Genomic DNA, 20,351 nt, shown 5'->3' on the forward strand with positions numbered 1-20,351 from the left:
AAATAAATCCCAATTAGGATACAAAACTTACAGTCATAAAACTTGATTTATGATTTCTGAAACAAATAATTTGCCCACTGAACTCTTAACAGGAATGCAAAAATCATTAAAAAAAATGCAATACATTTAACCTTTGAACGTGTATTTTCTAGTGCAGTTAAAATTACCACCAGTGTGCTAGGGAGAAAGAACTTTCACGTGTGTAGATTTCAAAGGATCAAGAAGCATCTGCCTGACTTATTTTAGTTTAGAATATGAAGTACTGTCTGTATCAAATCCTTCTGAACATCAAATATTCTACTTGACTGGGAAAAAAAAACATTGTTTCATAGACTTAGTTTAGTCAAAAATAATTACCAACCTGCCTACATACTGGGGGGAAGAAAAGCCTGCTTATCAATCTTGAGATCACCTCCTGAGTGACTCTCTGGATTTTTTATGTTAATTTCCAGATCTCTGATGGAAAGCAGAATGTAACTGTTCTGCCAATACAGTAGAGCAGTGAGACAAACCCGTCTTTAAACCACCTTTTCCTCAACAATTTGAAAGAAAAGATAGAAAAACCATGCACAGAGGAGACTATCTATAAGTTACTAAAGCACAGGTAAGTAGAGCAAAAATAGCATCAGCCACTTGTCCTTTACAACCAAGCTTTTTGTGAAAAATCAAATTTTCAACTCATCTTCTGGAAGCAGAAGGTAGAAAATTATGTATGAGGCAATGGAAAAATTAGGATATCAACAGCTTCAAGCTGACCATCACATTCTGCTGAACCATCCGAATGATACACCGCACACTGCAGAGCATGTGACTGAGTATAAACATAGAATATAAAAAAACCTATAAGAGTATAAAAGTTTACCTGCATCTTTTAAGATTACTTGACACTATTGTGGCATTTATAACCTGAGGAAACTAAAAAATAACCTAACATGGGCTCTTTTTTTTTTTTTTTTTTTTTTTTCAACAAGTGTGAAAGAAGAACACAGGAAACAGAGCTTAAAGCGCCAGCTAACAACACATCAGAGAAAGAGCACTATATTCTAAAGGACTAAACCCAGTCATTAGAAGTGTCTTGTTTGCAAGATGTAACGCCATCAACAGTCCTCACAATCCCTTTTAAAGACACTGGCTAATATCATAACATTCACTGTAATCTGTTTTGTATGAAATTCTGTTAAGGTATCCAGCTGTGGCTTTTTTTCTCTCTGTAATACTCAATGGAAAATTGTATTTCAAGAAATCTAATAAAACCTCTTTATTTTTCCTAAATTAACAATACTATTAATTTCACTTAAATACTACTTCTCCTCCATTATGAGAACAACTGCGTAAGAAGTCTTTTATAAGAAAAAACAGCCTTCAGCTATTTTCCTGTAAAAAATGTGAAAGTATTTTTATAATTTCAGATTCAACTTTTCAGGTAAAAAAACAGGGCACAATGCCCTCACTAACAAGGGGCTGATTATTAATAATGTTTTGAGATACATTAGTATCTCAAGACCAAGCAGTAACAAGACATTATGTTAAACATACAAAGTAGATCGCTCGAAGACAGGCATTTCTTGCTCTTTTGACTCTGTTTACACCTATAGAAGTGTTCACAAACACCATTTTCTGAATTTCTAGTTAATAGCTATGGCGAATACCTTCGAGTGCCTCTGAAAGTCTGGGCTCCAAAGGCAGACCATCAAACCAGTACCGGTATCTAACAGCCAGACAGGCGGGCAGTATACCAAAACTAGTGTCCTATACACCATGTGATCACAAAGAGTTAAACTACTCTTCAGTAATTTTTACAAGAAACTGAAGAGGTCTCATTAAAATTCCCTTTCTTTTCCTCACATTCATGTGTTTTAGGCACATGAAAATTAAGCTGGAGGCCCTGGTATTTTTCCCCTTTTTATATATAGATTATGAGAATATATATTTTGGACAAAGTTGATCGATTAATTACATGGTCTTTAGAAATCTACTTACAAAACAGCAAGCAATAGTCTTATCTAAAGAAAAAAAAATTCAGATGGCAACAACAACTCACAGGATATATTAAAAATACATTCAATACGATATTATTGTTCAGAAACTACTAAATGATTAGTTTACTTACATAATGATTCTTCTGTTCAGGAACCAGTATTTTCGTCTATGCCTGTCATATCCAATAGGTTCATGTCGAATGTACGGTTTATTTTTTTGGATTTCAGCAACACAGTCAGTTACTCCAGGCACCTTATGTGCTACGCAGACCTCACACTGCCATTCATCTTCTGGTACCTCTTCGAGAGGTGGTTTCACGCACTCCAAATGGTACACAGCTGAACAAGTTTCACAGCAAAGCAAATCCCCAAGTTTGTGACAAACCCTACAATGATCATCATACTGAATCACACCTTCTGACATTAACTCTTCACGTGCAATGTTTGTTGTAAGAAACTGATCCACTAAGAACTGCAGAACCTTGATTTTATTCTCTACTGGTCCATAAGGATAGTCCTCTGTCTCTTGGTAAGGAAGAACATGATGGTATTCCTTGTCACTCTCACAATATACCCGCAGAACCTCTGGCCACGTCATTCCATCTATGAAATACAAAGTGGAATTAACGCTATCTTTGAGGTCAGCAGGTCCAAAGGTAGTATTTGAAGTGTCTTCTTCACGTAAAACTGCTTTTAAAAGCACTATATGCATCTCTGCCATAAGTGTGCACTGCTCTTGACTTACCAGAGCAGCACAGAAGTCCTCAAAACGAAAAGGAGAGAGGCGTAAAACAGTGCCAAAGTTCCTCAGTACCTCATAGATGGCAATAACATTCATTATATGCTCACTAGGCACCATTAAGTCCTCTGAGGATTTAGGAAACTCCAAGGGTGGGATATCTTTTTCTTCCAATATCGGAGAACGAGGACGATGCACTCTTTGTCTTCTCCTACCTGGAATAAAAAACAACAATAAGAATTTTGCCATTCACACATTACCATGTTTAGACATTTATCATCAATGACGGTGTCAAACTTTCTAAGCCTTCACATCTTCACAATTATGTAAATGTGATAATTCAGCCAATAATCTTATACTTTAATTAACAGTATGAAAATAAAATACACAAGATATCTGAAGTTCTGCTTTAGACACTTAGAGCAGTTGCATTTCCCATATAATATACGTCTATTGAATCTTTAAAATGATGTCTAGAATTTTAATTGTTTGAATTAGTTAATAAGAAATTTATTTCCCTCAGCCAAAATACTAATTTAGATTTTTTTCTCATTTTTATTTAGCATGACTACGTTATCATTCTTTCTTGGAATTTTAACTTTAAACTTGAAGAATCGAGCTTCAAACAACAGATATTCTGTATTAAAATATTGCAAGCTATTCTCCTATCCAGCAATAGTATACAGGAAAGATCATTTCAAGCAGGTGTCTTAGGACATCAATTTTAACCAAGTTAAAAAAGAATCTCAATCACTTTGTCCACTGCTTTCTAACTAGAATATTTCTGCTGGATACCTACAAGCCAGAAACAAAAGTGAAATGTGATGTTTTATGAAAATGCTTCAGGAACTCCCAATTTAAAAACAACAACAGAACTCCCAAAACAACAAAAACCAACCGCCCCCGTGCTTCAATAAAACAGGAGTGAGGGCCACAGAACAAGAAGGAGATAGAATTATGGAAGGACAAAGCCTCACACAAAAAGCTAATCTGAAGAGCTGTTTCACTACCTAAAAGACAAGACACTGAGCACAATTAATTCAATCTCAGATGGTAATTCAGATGAGGTGCTACACTTTCTTCCCTTTAATTCCACTATCCTTGATGCAGAGCAGAAGGAAAACCAGAAGAGGGAAGCTTCTGTTCCTTACTACTGGAGAGTGGCACTACTAGAGAGATGAAATATTTCATTCTTCTGTCAAAATGACAAAAGAGTATCCAGCTACATGCAACTGTTTTGCAGCTATTAGTTAAAGTATTCACTCATTAAACCTACTTCGGTTTTGGTTGTTTTTTGTTTTGGTTTGTTTTTTTTTTTGTTTTTTTTTTTTGTTTGTTTGTTTGTTTGTTTTTTTAAATAAAAAACAAACTTGGATCTAGTTTAGACAATAAACTGATCATAAAACCATCATCTTGGTTTAAAACCAAGAACTGAGATGAAAACTCTCAGACTTTGGGTCCTCTAAGACTCTGGTCTGCAACTAAATTTCATAATTATGAATTCTACACAGAGAAGTGTTCGGCAGGATGCATTTTATTCAGAGAAAATCCAAAGGAAAAATGAAGTTGTCCATAACAGCAACTTTGTATGCACACTTCAATAAAAAGGGACATATATTACGCACGGTGTGAGACTGAAGAGTGACACAACCAGTATTCTGGAATATTAAACTTCACATTAATAATTTCTTGATTAAATTCTGTGAATAACAGACCCCCCCCAAATGAGTGTTGAAGAAAATTGAGAGAAAGTAAGCTCCAGTCATCTTCAATGTTACCATTAAGAAGAAATGGTTCTCCAGGGCATTTGTTCAACCCACCCTACTTCCTCCAATACTCCCATAAATATAAGAAATAAGTCCAATGGGGAGCGTGGGGGGCGAAGACCTGCTAAGGCAGGCAGATACTCAAAGACAGTTTCTGCTGAATCTGAAAACACCATCATTAAAACTTTAATGTATTGAAAAGGGGAAAAAAAGTTACCAAAAAGAAAAGCTACCTTTAAGAAACACCTTGATGCATAATAGACAGTTTGCCAAATGATTCCGGAAGAAGAATAAATCAGTCATTGAGGTAGTATGGCGAGATGACACCAGATACATCTCTCCCTCTCAAACTTTAAAGAATTAAATCTTATGCAACAAATTAGGCACTCTGAAACAATATAGAAGATGAACTGCCAGATGTTTCCATTACAGAAGTAATGGGTCAACATCATCCGCGTATAAAAATAAATTTCCAAGTGTAGTTAAGTTTGAGTTCTGACTGTGGAAAATGCAAGAATGTTCGTATGACTGTCTTCCAATATGCTTCTGCACAAATCAGTGGAAAATGTTTAATCATGGCAAACACACAAAAACACAGGAGTATCACAGCCAGGCACAGAGCAAGCGTTCTTGCAGCAAGAAATACCTAGATTAAACCCAACTTTTCTATCATTGTGATCCAGAATCATATACACATAAACCAGAGTTGGTTTAATTAAGACTCCAGAGAAAAACACACACACGTGCACAGCCGCAGATTCAATTACTTTAGGGTTCTGAAGCTTCCTTCAATATCGCAGGGCGGTGTAGGAACAGCCCTAGTCATGCAGGACAACAACAATGCAGAACAGATATTCCGAAATCACTACTGGTCTTCACAGAGTCCAAGTATCACAAAAAGCTGGCAGAATTATAAACTAGGGTTCTTTCCAGTGTTTGCAGTTGTAGCAGAAGAACGTGTCTGTCAGACAGTAATGCCATAACAGAAATAGCCTTTCAAGGAAGCAAGCAACAAGACGCATAACCCTGGTTTACCTAAATCAACCAGAAATGACAATCCCCCCAATGATTTCAGGCAAAGATAAACTAGACTGAAGGAACACTGCTGAAAAAAAACACAGACTTCTTATTTTCTCTCATTTGTTGAGCTTTTCTTCTACTCTGAGAACAAAATTGTAATTGTCCTATGCATTATTTTTATCCTTCACTGAAAAAAAAAAACCAACAGACTCCCCATATACCATCTTTGTTGATGTCTCCTTCACAAGAGATAAACAGTGGTGTATTCATTACATCAAACTAACAAGAGAAGCAAAAAAAGAACCTTAAAACAAGGCATTTCTAATATTTTCAGAAAAAGTTTAAAAAGTTCTCTAACACTTGCTCTTAAAAAGGAAGCATAATGGTAGAATTAGAGGTCTAGAACAAATGTGTTATCAGGACACAAAGTATGTCACAATACAGTAATAAAAAATTCTGCTTTGGTACAATGTAGTCATGTGGTTGCATTATTCACACCACTCTTCACCTCCTATTTAAATCGATTTACATATTTTCATGTTTGCTTTGGTATAAAGCACAGAAATTTCAAAAGTAATTGTAAAACTAATAGTTTAGACAATAAGGAAAAATATATTGCATTAAAAAAATGCATGCTTCATTTGTCCACTGCTTTGTGTTATGCCTCACGGTATGCAGGACAGTTACCGTACCACTCAACACTCCCAATCCATACTGTAAACCCAAACATCTCAAGAGCTCAAATAATTTCTCTTTTCAGACACTGAACTGCTTTGAACAATTCTACACTGCATATAATCTGGCTTCCAGAGCTAAAAAAGGGAAGTATTCAAAGACACAGAATATCCCAGACATATTTTTCTTGAATGGCTTGGTGGCATAGTATTTCAAACCGCCCCCCCCCCCCCCCCCCCCCCCATTTCACTGAAAATTTGTTACGGATGTTTGTTATACCCAGGTTGAACAGAACTCAAAGTTGAGAACAGAATCAAAGTGCAATTTGGAAATTTGGAAATTCCAAACAATTTGTGTTTAAACATATTACTGTTCAATGCATCAACTGCAATCTCAAGAAACACCTTTAAAAAACAAAACAAGAAAAACAAAAGCCAAACCAACAAACCCAAGCAGTCTAACCTCCAGTAAAAAAGATGGACATTCTCTGCCAAGATGCTCATAAATCTTGAAGCATTCTAATTGGCTGTCGAACTTAAAAGTGTAAGGCAAGGGAATATGATATAATGATGTCAAAGCACTAGAGTCTCTGTTTTGAGATGAAATTTTTGGTATTCTACTGGCTGGGTGGATAACTCCCTCCCTTGGCGCTAGCTCAGACAGGGAAAGAAAGGCAGTTTTGAACTCCAAATAAGGACTCTCGTCTTGTTTGCAATTCTGATAATAACAATTTCTTCATTGCTAATTATCTGCAGTGTGCTGACAACTCATACAGCTCACACTACTCAGAAGCAGTTTCAACTTCTGTGAATCTATTTGGAAGATCACAGTTCATGTTTACCCAACTGTTCTTAAAAAAAAAAAAATCCCACAAAAAAAAACCTCAAATTTTGAAAAAAGTTTTCCTACAATAAACATATCCAACTTTTCAAGCTCTTCACTTTCAAGGAGTCTTCTCTTTTCCCAAAGGTAAATTGTCCAAGGCTTGAATTTGACATTCACTGGCAGACAAAACCACCCCAATACCCCCAACTTTGGTCTCTTCAAACATTTGCATGTTCAAATTGTTTTGGTTTACTTTTAATTATTTTAGATTCTGGGATTTGACAACAACTTTTTTTTTTTTTTTAACTTGTCATTTGTCATGGATTTTTCCCTGCATGGGGAATTTTGAGTACTATTTGTGAGAATAAGGTGTTAATTGAAATTTAGTTAAATTGATTTAAAAATAATGTAATGACCTTAATTTAAGTATTTAAGAGAGAAGTGCGAGATTGTGTAGGCTATACAATTGATGATTAAACAATAACAAACATTTATTTTCATTTGGGATGCTACATATGTGCATTACATTAATATGTATTTAAAATAATATATGGAAGTGAAATAGTATAGCAAACTCAGTGCAATGATCACATTGAGCAGTCAACAGAATTACACTGTTGCTCTCTTCACTTTGTATTACTGCATCACCTACTGCCATTAATATTTTTCAATTTATCTTGGTACAGTTTAAATAATAATTTAAACTTAAACTTATTTAAACTTAAAAATTTAAACTTAAATTTAAACTAATAATTTAAATAAGCCATTTTTATGATTTGCCCTGAATAATTCCCCATTTCTGGAAATCTCTTCTTGGAGCAGCAGGCTTTTTTTGTTTTAAGTAGAAAATGCAATATATAGTACTTTGTCCAAAACAAAAAACATAGAGGAATCCAGAGCAGGTGTACTAGCAGAAGTTACTTCTCCTTTAAGCACCACCACCACTTGACCAGCTAGACTTTTAAACTGAATCTAGATGTATTCTACTCTCAATTAAATAAAGTCTCACACTGATGTTTCCCAAAATTACATTTTTATTAAACGTAAATTGTATACTTCTGAGATAATTTCTGCATATTAACCAAATCCCTGAATCAAATTACACATTCAAGTTTGAGCCAATACAAAGAGAGAAAACATCCACTTCTACACCATTCAAACTCCATAGCTTTCTTTGGAAGGATAAACTGATCTGCAATAGCCTCCTGCTGCCACGACTGGACTATTTACAGGATCCAGATCATCTTGAGCGTCTCAGCATTATACTTCTATCTAGCATAAACTTCTTTTAAATCGCATTCCTTCACTAGTTGTCTCCAAAAGTGATGAAGTAGTCTGCAATGGTTGCCTCTCCCTACTTTGAATTCTCTAGTTGAAGAGCTGCCTGTAATTAAGATTAAAGAGTAAACAATTTTATTCATATGGCACATTTAATTATACATATTGATAATTATAGTCTACACTTACCATAATCTATTAAAATAATTTATATTACAAATATTGAAGCAAAACACACTAATGATATCTGAAATAAAATGAAGTTACTGAACTAACAGGCTAAGCACCCAAAGCCAGAATTTACTGAAGCACTTCAAAAAGCTCCAATGCTTGCTTTATTTTTTTTTTAATTTCCATGTATTCTACCTATTTGATTCAAATCCTGACCCTTTCAAAATTTAGAAATGAAGTGGAGTCTAAAAGGACCAAGAAGCACTTCTCCATTTTCATTCACAGACTGAAAGAAGAAAAGGGAAAGTCACATCTATTCTTTAACTCTCTACCACAGGGAGATATGGAACTCAATACTTTAACCATCTTTAACATATCTTCCGGTTTATGTAGGCAAGTTTTGAACAGAGTATTTGAATGAACTATTTACATCAGTGTCCAGAATACAGAAAGGTTGTACCATGACTAAATATGACTTTCATGCTCTTTGTGCTTTAGTTGTATTCCAATTACCATACATGTGTAGCCTAACCAAAATCACAAAAATCCAGTTTTGCCTTGTCTCACTTATGTTACATACCCCTTAACTCCAGAGTACAGTACTAGTAAACGTAGCGTTTCAGCCCAATATATTTCATGTAATGGACTGGTGAATGAAGTCCCTACACAACAAGTATTCTGTCAGAACCACTGTCTTGTTTAAACAGGGAGAGTGGTAGCTACACTGGTATGACCCAAAAAATAAACACTGGTTCCAGCGTTTCTTGATTAGAAAGCTCACAACTGGTCTCACTTCTCTTATCTCAAAACTTTCCCTTCCTCACAATTTCTCAGCACTCGGGCACTAAGTCCCTAGCTTAAAGTTCCTGTTCACAGTTGCAGTGGAAAGGATAAACTTGATAGAGAATAGGGGACAGAAAAGACAGAACGAGGAGTTTCAGACGCTTCAGTAATCTATCACGGGGGGGGGATAAATAATAGGACAAATCCTCCCCCCAGCCACACTCCACAAAATTGACCCCAGCAACCGAAAATACTTTGTTTCCCCCCAATTTTTGGCTTCAAGTTCCACAAGTCAAGTTGAACTACACTACTCTTACATAAAAGTCCATCTTTAGTAAATAGAACTGGGTTGGTTTTGTTTTCCAGATCATGAGTCACTACAGAAACTTCTCAACATAAAGACCAATTGGCAGTTATATGATGTCCTGGATGCAGGAGTACTCCTTAGAGAAGATGCCCTCTCCTACGTTTTCCCTCCTCCTGGAAATTTTGGCTTTTGACTACCCTCCTAAACTCACTAAGACTGTCCTATTTTTGTTTGGTTTTAACAAACATACAAGAATCAGACATTTGCTGTCCGATTACTACGTTGTAAAACTACTTTGCACCAGTCAAGGTTCAAGTGAGAATGTACAGCAACACACAAGTTCTTGTTAGATATCACCGAGGAAACTGAAAACAGTTGATGAAAATCCGTAAGAGAACATTTTGTGTGTTTCTTTTTTTTTTTTTTTTTTCCTACAGTCAAATGCATAAACTGGGTATAGCTGCACATTTGTCACAGCAATATCCAGACTGGTTCCTTAATTAAAAGTCAACCTCTTGGGAGAGCATTTGCTCAGCTTACACCAAAGAAGAAAAGCAGTAAAGTGAATCAGTTTAACATAAAATAAGAATATATTATGAAAAGCAGTACCAAAATAGAAAAATCTAAATCTTTTTCTTGGGATGGGCCAAAATTACAGGCTTTGACTTATACAAAACACTTTTTTTTCTCTTTCAAAAATGCCAACATGATAGTAAACATGCTTCTAATATTCAAAAGTCAAATAATCTCTTCCAGAAAAAATTTCTGAAAGAGCAAAATGCATTTGTAACTACTTGTAAGTGCAGCTCCAATTTGAATATTACTCTGCAACAATCGTACCATACCTAAGCGTATTTATTTTACCTGGAAAAAAAAAAGAAACCAACCACAAACCAGATTAAACTTAAAATCTAAACCAACATTAGAAATGAGACATTCCAAGCACCACAAAAGCTTTAGAAGTTGAAGCACAAATGAAAAAATAACCAGTTACTAGACTAGATTCTGAGGGCTTCTTCCTGAGAACACTCGTATCACAGAAATTCCCAACACATGCTGCTAAGTTTGACTACTGCCTTGAGTTGTACAAAACCAGGTCTTTATGTTCTTCAAAACCTGTTTTAAACCTTTAGGTTGTTTATTTTTTCAGTTTATACATCTGTCAGTATTATACTTCTAAATCAAACTAGGGTTCTCTACCGATTTTACATGAAGAATTTAGTTTCTCAACATTATGGCCATCGGTACACTCTCAGTAGGAGCAAGGAATACAAACCCACTATATTCTACGGCATCATTTTAACATTTGGCTAACTAATTCAAGACAAGTAGCAGATGATATCCCACACTGTCATTCTGATAAGTACTCAGAGTCACTGTCTTTTTGTGCCTAGAACCCAGGCCAAAAAAAAAAAAAAACCCAACCAACAAACAACCCAACTAATATTATCTTTATAATTGTTATTATTTATAATTGCATTAATATAATGATTTTCAGGAACATTCTGACAGATAATTTCTTAGTTGGGATACACGCAAGATAAATTGTAACTAATTTCAGAAGTTAGTGAGCCCTGACAGCCAGCCCCAATCTACTAGAATCCACATTTATTCACTTTACACCAGTTCTGTGCAATACAACAGTCAGCTATGGAATTTTACTGCAGACCTACAAAAAAAGTTTGCACAATAAACTCATCTGCAGTACATCAAGTTATTTTGCCTTTTATAACAAACATACTTTGACAATGGTATTTGCTGTAGAGGGCTTCTTAGCGACAAATGCCTTCTTTAGATAAACTGCAAATTTGCATGTCAATACAACAGAATCAGCCACATATTTACTTGTTTGGCCTTCTACACAATTCCTTTGCTAGGACTCCTCTTCTTACATTTTTTACAACTGGCATGATGAACTATCAATAGTTCCTCTAGAATACAAATCACAGTTCAGATTACTAAATGGTAAAATAAGAGCATGCTAGATTTAATTCCAAGAACGTGGTACCCTAGGCAAGTTGTTTGGGAGGCTGGTAAATCTTCTCACGTAACAGACAAAAGAGGCTGCATATCTTACTGCCGTATCTCAATGTCTCCACTTAAACAAATCTTCAAGGGCATGAAAACGTGTTAAGATATAAAATGACTACAGACACACAAAATGCAATGCCTCATTCTTTCAGAATGAGGCATTCTTTCAAAGCACACTGGTGAAGTAACTGGTTAACAGAAGTGATGGTCAATCACTGTAAATGCTCAGACTAGCAAAATCCATCTGAAATTTTATTTAATATATTTTAAGACAAATTTTGGCTCAGAACTACACTGTTGTGCACTTGCTTGTTAGATAGACTGGTGATTATTATCTCAGCCAAAATCTAGATATATAGCTCTTCCTAAAGCTAGTTTTCCAAATTTTGGTGAAGAAAATCAAGAAACAGAATCAAGAAACAGAAAAACTGAAAGACTTCTAGGCATCTTGATTAAATCCTTCTTTTAAAATTCTGCAACATCTGGAAAATACTTGATATCTATAATGCAATTGTGACAAGCCTAAAGTAGAACTTACAGCGAAGAGGTAATGACAAAGATGTTTAGTGATACAAGATACATAAGGTATGTATCCTGAAAGTACAACTACCTTCGTATCCCCAGAAGGTAGAAGAGAGAAGGGACGTTACACACACACACAAAAACTTCTACCAAAAGTCCATCCAGCAGAAGAAAAAGCAATGGTAAACATCATATGCATTCACAAAATAAGCTTTCACTGTACCATTATTAAGCGTTATATCAAAAGCATTTTAACATTCCGAAGATCTTGCTTCTTTGAATACTTGAATAGCATAGTAACAAAAGTACTCCTACATCCAAGTTCAAGACACATCATAAACTCCCCAGCAGACCACAAAAATTGAGCCTTTTTTGGCTAGAGACATTGAACTGTGATCTTTTAATTCACTGTTCAATGTAAGTTTGAAAAAACTGTAAGAAGTCCGTCACACATTTAAGTGTGTTGTGACTTACGTGCAAAATCTTGGTTGGTAGAAGAGTTTGACTGAGACTGCAACTTTTCAATGCCCTGCTCTCAAAACAAACTCTTCAGCCCCCAAGACCATATCCTGAAAGTGCCAGTAATTCAGGCTGCACATGACTGAGGGAAGATAAGCAGAGAACGATTGTTCAGCATCTCTTCTGGTAGAAAAAACCTAGTGGGCACCGCAGGATTCCATCAGGGGCCAGCTTAAAACAATGGAGGAGACACTCCTTCAAGCCCTCCAGTTAACCACAGGAACTGTGTCACTGTATATTACAATTTGTCTGGTTGGAAGACTAATATAGGAAAGAAAAAATCTCGTATCTAAACATAGCTAAAGACCAATTCTGGCTTAGCATGCACCTGAGCCAGAGAGCACTAGAGCCCATGAAGGAACTCTGAAGACATACCACTGTATGCTTGCCCTATTCTCTTCCTGCACTGGCCGCTGTCAGATAAAGAGATACTGAGGTTAGGTGAACCTTTTCCTTGCCTATTAATGCTGTTCTAATGTCAAGTATCTCTTCCTGGATTATGATAAGATGAAGATTTCAATGAGTGCCACCACTGTGTAGCAGTGCTCACAATGTAAGGATTTGTTCAGCAGAAACAAGACACAGATCGAGCTGATCAAATGAAAAGTTCTTATTTTCTTTGCAAAAGGGCAACAGCATGTCTGGGAGAGAGGGAAGGAGACCTTTAGGCAAATACTGAACTAATGAGAACTGCCAGTAAATTGCCAAAATAACACCACAGATGTTTTAACTATCAAACACTCCGTGTATATATATATATATATAAAAAAAAGCACATAAGGATGAAAACGCTTACACTTAAACTTATCTTAAAAAAGTTAACTGAAGTTAGCCTGACCAAGCGAGAAATAAACATATAAATGATCAAAATGGTTTCTGATACACCTAAATACCACATAAAACCTGTCTACACTTGCACAACAATGCACACAGAGCTATCTTGTTATTTGCCAAAAGACTTAAGTACATTTCAAAAATTGAATACACCCATACTCTGTAGAACCCATTTTAAACCTGGATGCTCATGTAAAATATATGTTCCTGACCTAGCCAAGTAAAATCATAAAAATATTACTTCCCTGACAAAAGCATCCCCCCCAAAAAAATAAAGTTACCACAACTAAGCAGAAAACGAAGAGTTAAGAGAATACTGTAGTTTTATTCTTCTGTGAAGCCAGACCTCAATCTTTAAAGTAATAAATATTAATTTTAATATTAGTTATAATAAAAATATATTATCAAAATAATATATTATTAAATATATATTTAAAAATAAATTAGTAATTAATGAATCAAATTTTCTATTTACTTGCAGGACATCCCTGCAACAGGTAAACTAACATATTAAAAAAAAACTCTAAAATTCATTTAGTAATATATGTACTTATTTTGATTCATTTAGGTTCCTGAGTATATGGATACAGATTAATATATATAGATAGACATATAGAGTTTTCTAAAGGACTATTATAAAGTCACATAATGAGCTGATACCATGAACTCACGAAAATAAAAACAAATGACACATTTAGTAGCCAGTACTTCCCCCTTTTAAAAAAGTCATCAGCTAACTACTCGAAACTACACTCCTTTTTTAAATTAAGATGCAATGTATTTACACCAACAACCTGTTCCGCCCCCCTTCCAAATTAGCCAAATACTTGTACAAGAGCAGTATTTGCTATCCTGTAGATCAATTCAGAAACACTCCTAGGTTATAAGTTTAACTACTCTCCTGGTTCAGAGACTTTTAAGAAAAAAAAAAAAAAAAACAACCAAAAACCTAAGCTTGAACTCCATTCTGGAATTAATTCAAGTAAATCCAAAGTGCTTAAGTTTAGATAAAGAAGTTTTGAAGCTTGAAACCCACATGGTTAATGAACTAATTAAGGACAAACAGAAGGGCAGGCCTTAGAAATTTGAGCCCAAATTTGCCACTAGATGTTAAAAAAAAATATAATCACAATGATGTTTAACGAGTTTTAACCCCAACATGAGTTTTAAAGGTTGCCATATCTTAAGATAAATGCAGTATTTACAAAAAAAAAAAAAAGACTTTTGACCCAACCTCCACCTTTTAATCTTTGTGTTTAACTAAAACTAGGTTTACACCCTTGCAATGAGGCCCTGTGCACTTTTCCCCAAACTATAACAATGCAATCTCCATTTTGAACAATGCACCTCATTTCCCTCCTTGGAAAGCTAGTTTTGTCTTAAAGCCAGTAAATGCTGGATCCAGTTATACCTCTTATTTCCAGAGTCTGAAAATTTTCGGTGTTTCTGGGTGGTTTTTTTTTTAGGCCACTTCAAGTTCCATGTGCTTCCTTTCCTTTTACCATCAAGTTATATTTGCAAGCACAAGGCAACCTTTCCTGTATATATATGAAAGGACCTCTTTGCAAGGCATGCATCTCGTTTCCCTTGCTTTTAAATATTAAGTGAATGCTCCATACACTTTTGACATCATTTGCAACATGTTCTGGTGTATGATGCATTTCTGCAGTCACTAGAATCTCCATGCGTATTTGCAAAGCATCCCCTTGTTACAGCATGTACTGCCCTCCCTCCCTCCCTCCTCTCAGTGCATGTGTTTGTAAGCATCTTCTAATGTTCCCTGCATCCGTGGGGTTGCAGTCGTTAATTTGCATACCCCTCTCTCCCTGTGAGTGCTTGCAGGCATCCCTTACATACACGCATGGGAGGAAGAATGCGTGCGGACTGTATTTGCAAACCTAGAGGGAGCATGTGGGGTGCCCTCGACTTGTTTTAGTTCATCCCACTGACTCTCTACCTGGGGTGCTGCTGTAGGTGCTGTGGCTCCTGAAGCTGCTCTCAGTGCAATAACTGGCATCGTCTTCATCCTCCATCTCTTCAGGGTAGTCAGAGTCGTCGTCGTCCTCCTCCTCCATTATCTCCTCCTCCTCTTCCTCCTCGGAGTCCTGGTTATCCTCGGGGTCTCCCTCCTCTTCCTCCTCGGACACCATGCTCTCCTCCTCCTCTTCACTCTCATGATCATCGTACACCACTTTGCTGATGCTCCTCCTGGACGAGGCAGCCTTGCCTTGGCTGTTGCAGCTGCCTCCTCCGCCTCCTCCCCCTGCTCCTCCAGCCCCAGCCCTGCCCCTACCCTTACCGCTGCTGCCTCCCCCACCAGGGGTGCTGCTGCTGCCGCTGCCTCCCTTCCTCTTGCTGCCCCCCCTGGGGGAGGCGGTGGCGGGGGAAGAGGCCTGGGCAGCCCCGGCTCCCTTCTGCTTGGGCCCCGCCGTCTCCGCCTGGGCCGAGGTCGCCCACCTGCCGCGGCTGCTGCCCCGCTGCCGGGACCTCAGCCCCCCGATGGGGCCCGCCGGGGCGGGCGGAGCCGGGGAGCTCGCCTGAGCGGTGGCCGCCGCCGGCTGCTGCTGCTTGGGCGGCCTGCCTCGCCGGCCCCGCATCTCTGGGCGCTGGCCGAGGGGGGGAAGGGAGGGGGAAGGAAGGCTCGGGAGGGCGCTCGGAGTCCGGACAGGCGGCTACGGGGAAGCTCCCCCCCCTGCGCGTGATCCGGGCCGGGGAGGGGGGCCGCCGAGCTGTGAGGGCCGAGGGCTCAATCCGAATTGCCGGCGTCCCGCTCCGGATCGCCACCGGCCGCCATCTTGTTTCTTCGTCTCTGCCTCAGCTCGCTCCGCTCTGACTGGGGGAAGCGGCGGCGGCAGCAGGCCCTGAGCGCCTCACGTGACCGGCCGCGCCCGCCAGCCGCCGCCAGGGGGCGCCGGCGCCGCCAGAGCCATGTTGGAGCCGGCGCGCTGGGGCGGCTCCGCGCCCCCCGGCTGCCCCCGCCGCGGTGTCCGGCCCCGGCCCCGGCCCCGGCCCCGGTCCCGGCTCCCGCTCGCCCCACTGCCGCTTCCTCCGCGATCCCCCCACCACCGGCACACAGTGTCCCGTGTGTGCGTGTGTGTCCCACCACCGCCCTCCAACCCTACCGCCACCTGTCACGAGGCGCTACCCCGCCACCGCCGCCCCACCACGAGGCTCTCCTCAGCCCCGGCGCCGGGCGCTCCCGGGGCACCCCGCCGCACTCCCCCGCCGACGGCTGAAGCTGCCCCACGGCCGCCCCCGCCCTCCCCCACCCCCGCACTCACCGTCTCCCCACACGCGAATAGCGACGCCGTTTACTGGTCCTCTCTCCCAGAGCTCGCCCCGCGCCTAAGGGGAGACCCCCGGGCTGCCACCCCTCAGCTCCACGTCCCACGGCTTCAGCCGCCCGCGCAGCGCCGCAGGGGACAGCTGTGAGCGCAGGTAGGCGACGGGCTCTGCCCTCCCCTCCGCCCCGGGCAGGGGCTCATCACCGGGCTCTCCTCCCCCCCCCCCCCCGCCTCGCCCCGGCGCAGCGCCCGCCAAAAGCAGAGCCGCCCGGACCCCCTTCAGGAGAGGTTTCCCGCCTTCACCGCGCTGAGGCGGCGGCCGCCCCCTCCCAGCACCCAGCAGGCCCCCGTGCCCGCTGCCATGTTCACCTCTTGCCACGTTTTAAATCTTCAGAAATTAAAACCCTCTCGCAGCTCACCACTTCCTAGCCAGCGTCGGGATAAAGCAAAATAGACCAAGATGATCACACAGGCCCCTGCCCCTGCCCTTTGCATTTTTGTCCATCTACTTTCTCCAAACTACTAGTGTGCAGTTCACTACAAAAGGAAGACGGGCTTCATCTATTTTGTATTCCCTTTTTTTCCCCCATTTGCCAGAGCCCCCAAAGGGCTAAAAATCTACATAACCAATTGCACTGTTGGGTTTCTAATGCCACCACTTGAATTCAGGGTATCAGTTTCCTCAGCAAAAACCATACAAATTGAAAGCCAGCCCAACGCACACAAATGTCTTGCATTTCTTACAACTGGCCTTCTTTTCATTGCAAAATCCACAGAGCTTTGGGATCCCAGACAGTCTGAAGTCTTATCCTTAGCAAATAAGTGTGTTCACATTTTCATTGCCTCTCAGTCTCTTGCTTATGCCTCTGTACGATGTAAAATCCAATACTGGTCATGCCATAAGCATGCCAGTTACATGTCCAGTGTGTAATTTAATTTGCATTCTTCTACAGTCATTTTTGAAGTGCCTTTTGTTCATTAACTTGTTGCTCAGGCTGAGAACCTCATTAAACCCACAAACCTGCTGCAGTGTCAAGCATGCAACAATGTCACAATGGCACCAGGCAGCAGGGTTTAGACCAATTTGCACTCTTATATCCAGCTTTTTATCTGCATCTCTTTTATATTCAGTTGCACTCTTTTATATTCAGTGGTGCAGCTGCACAGGCTCAGAGCCATGTTCTAGACACAGCAGAGATACAGACACAGCAACAGCAGTAGACAACATTCCCTAATTCCATTTACACCTTTATACTCAATTTGTATTCTTTTACCTTTTGATTGCTTATGTCAGGTTAATTTTTGCAACCTCTTACAAAGTTGCAAAGGATTGTGGTAACTCTTTAAATACACGAATTCACCGACACAGTGAGATAACTTACCTCAAAACATGTCTCCCTTTGTGATCTTGGAATAGACACCTGTGAATTCTGCCATCTATACAATCATCGAGAATCTAGCAAAGATATCTAGTGTATCTACTGCACTAATATTCACAGTCTGTAGCATTATAAGGGTGTTAACATCTCTACTGTGAATTTTGTGTAACTGTACTAGTGGATCAAAGATGCGAAGAATCATTTGCTTTTGAATACTGTGAACCAGAATGCCTTGTCTCTTAATTCCATCTCTTATTTAAGATTTATCAGTTGTTGATGTGGAAGGGCTATGGATAGCACATAAAGAATTTTAATTTTATAGGTGGAGAAATGGATGCATAGAGAGCTATATTAACTTTCAGAGCCAGGACAATAAATTAGTTCTTTCCAACACACAGCTTAACTCAGTACAGAGAAATCAAACATAACGCCTTAACCTACTCACCTACCCATGTCCACTGTCAGGAACCAAACATAACTCCATCAGGAACTTGAAGTTCTATTTTGAGTCTGCTGGTATAGTTCAGTGAGCGTATTTGTAAGTGAATTGAATAGAGCAGGAAGAGGAATTTTAGGTAGGAGGCCCTACACTGCCTCCATACTCAAGACAGATGGAGAGAAAGGCTCCTTTCAAAAGGCACTTTGGAGAAGATGAATAGCCTAGTTGTTCCAAGCTGTTGTCTGGATGGGTTCCTTTCTCCAAGGGTAAGGGAAAGAACTTAAGAACCTACAGCTGGATGGCATTAATAACAAGTGAGCATATGCTCTTGCTTAAATTATTGAGCTGCTTTTGTCCAGTCAGTCCTTCCCTCCAAATTATTTCATAACATGTATTAGGCATTGAATTTAAGTATTCAGCTCTAGAATCTGTTACATATACATTTATAAAGACACAAAGGTGTTAAGTAATGTTAGACTAGAGCTAAACAATTACTGCCAGTGCCAAGAAGTACCCCTCTCTATGATTCTTCAGCTGCTCATTGTAGTGTTTTTTTAAATCTTACTTTTACATACATTTGGTACTGCCCTCTAATAACAGTGTATACAACTAGAACATGTGAACTTCCAAAGAGTATTAAGGCTTTTAGCTGTGCACAGCTGTTCTGAAGTTACACAGCCCAAGTCCAGTAAGGCATGCAACTAGCACTTCAGCCACAATAATCTTGTGTTCTAGCTCTAGCCAGAGAAAGGAAGAAAATGCTGTTGTTCATTCTCAGGCAAGTTTGACCTGACAAAGGTTAAGGAGCCTTTTATTCAAACATGGATTTCCAACATTCTGCTCCAAATCAAACTGGATGTCTCCTTTGTGTCCAGTGACATACGCTTAAGTCTGCACTATTAGAGAAAAAAAATCACTGTCCAAGAAGAGAAGTTATTTTCAGCTAGGTTAGTTCTTTGCTCCATCTAACAGGCAAGATACCATTCTTGCTCTGAGCTGTGCTGGCAGCTATCAGTTGTATGGTCAGCTTAAAGACATGTCAAACTCCCTCCAAAGTCCACAGCATAAAATTTTACCTGAATGTTATTTTTTATGCTCTTCCCCCAAAGCTTCAAATATATATAGGCAAGATGTCAAGAAATGAGTATTTAGAAAGCAGAAACTATCTCAGATGCAACCTTTCAACATCAGAAAGCTTCAGAAATTTCTAAAGCAGAAGTTTTGAAGTACAGCTAATTATGCTGAAATCCCGTAACTCCATTCTGCATGTCTGTGCAGGACAGCATGCTCTAGAGGAGCAGTCTCTCTGCTTGAGAAAACAGTTGTCTTCAGCTGATGGCAACCTCTCAGATCAAGACTGTAACAAGACATCCTATTAAATAACTGCACTTTGTGTCTTCATTTGAGGAAGAAGCCTAGTTCCTGCTGTATACCTCTTCCTTCTCCCTAGCTGTAGGCAGCTTCTGGATGCAGGTGGTCCTCTCAGATACGAGATGCACCAATCCAGCTTTAGATTACTGTCATTCAAGATTTTAACTACTAACCACCACACAAGCCCCTCCCTTCTATTTTTTTTTTTGTTTAAAGCAGCATAAGAGGACCTGGTTGGACTGGAAAGGAAAGCACAAAAGGATACACTAACAAGCTGCGATAACACATAGGAGAGAGAAAGCAGTGTGTTACAACATAAAAACAATTTAAAAATAGAAAATCAAAGAAGCAAACTCAAATTAGTTCATCTATAGTTCATAACCTGAGTGGAGATAAGAGAAGTCCAAAGAATCTAATCAGAGACTTCAA

General features: G+C 39.4%; 1 protein-coding gene across 1 annotated transcript in view; it reads right to left on the reverse strand.

Moving 5' to 3' along the window:
- The window catches only part of BPTF (bromodomain PHD finger transcription factor), a 58,707-nt gene extending 42,440 nt beyond the window's left edge, over positions 1–16,267 (reverse strand). Inside the window, exons 1-2 of the mRNA XM_082492233.1 lie at positions 15,407–16,267; positions 2,111–2,933 (exon numbers count right to left, since the gene is read on the reverse strand). Coding sequence (XP_082348359.1) covers positions 2,111–2,933; positions 15,407–16,046 — 1,463 coding nt within the window. The 5' untranslated portion in view covers positions 16,047–16,267. The remainder of the gene's footprint in view (positions 1–2,110; positions 2,934–15,406) is intronic.
- Positions 16,268–20,351: the final 4,084 nt, after the last annotated feature.

Source organism: Vanellus vanellus, assembly GCF_965231255.1.
Source record: "Vanellus vanellus genome assembly, chromosome: 17".
Classification (NCBI taxonomy): Eukaryota; Metazoa; Chordata; class Aves; order Charadriiformes; family Charadriidae; genus Vanellus; species Vanellus vanellus.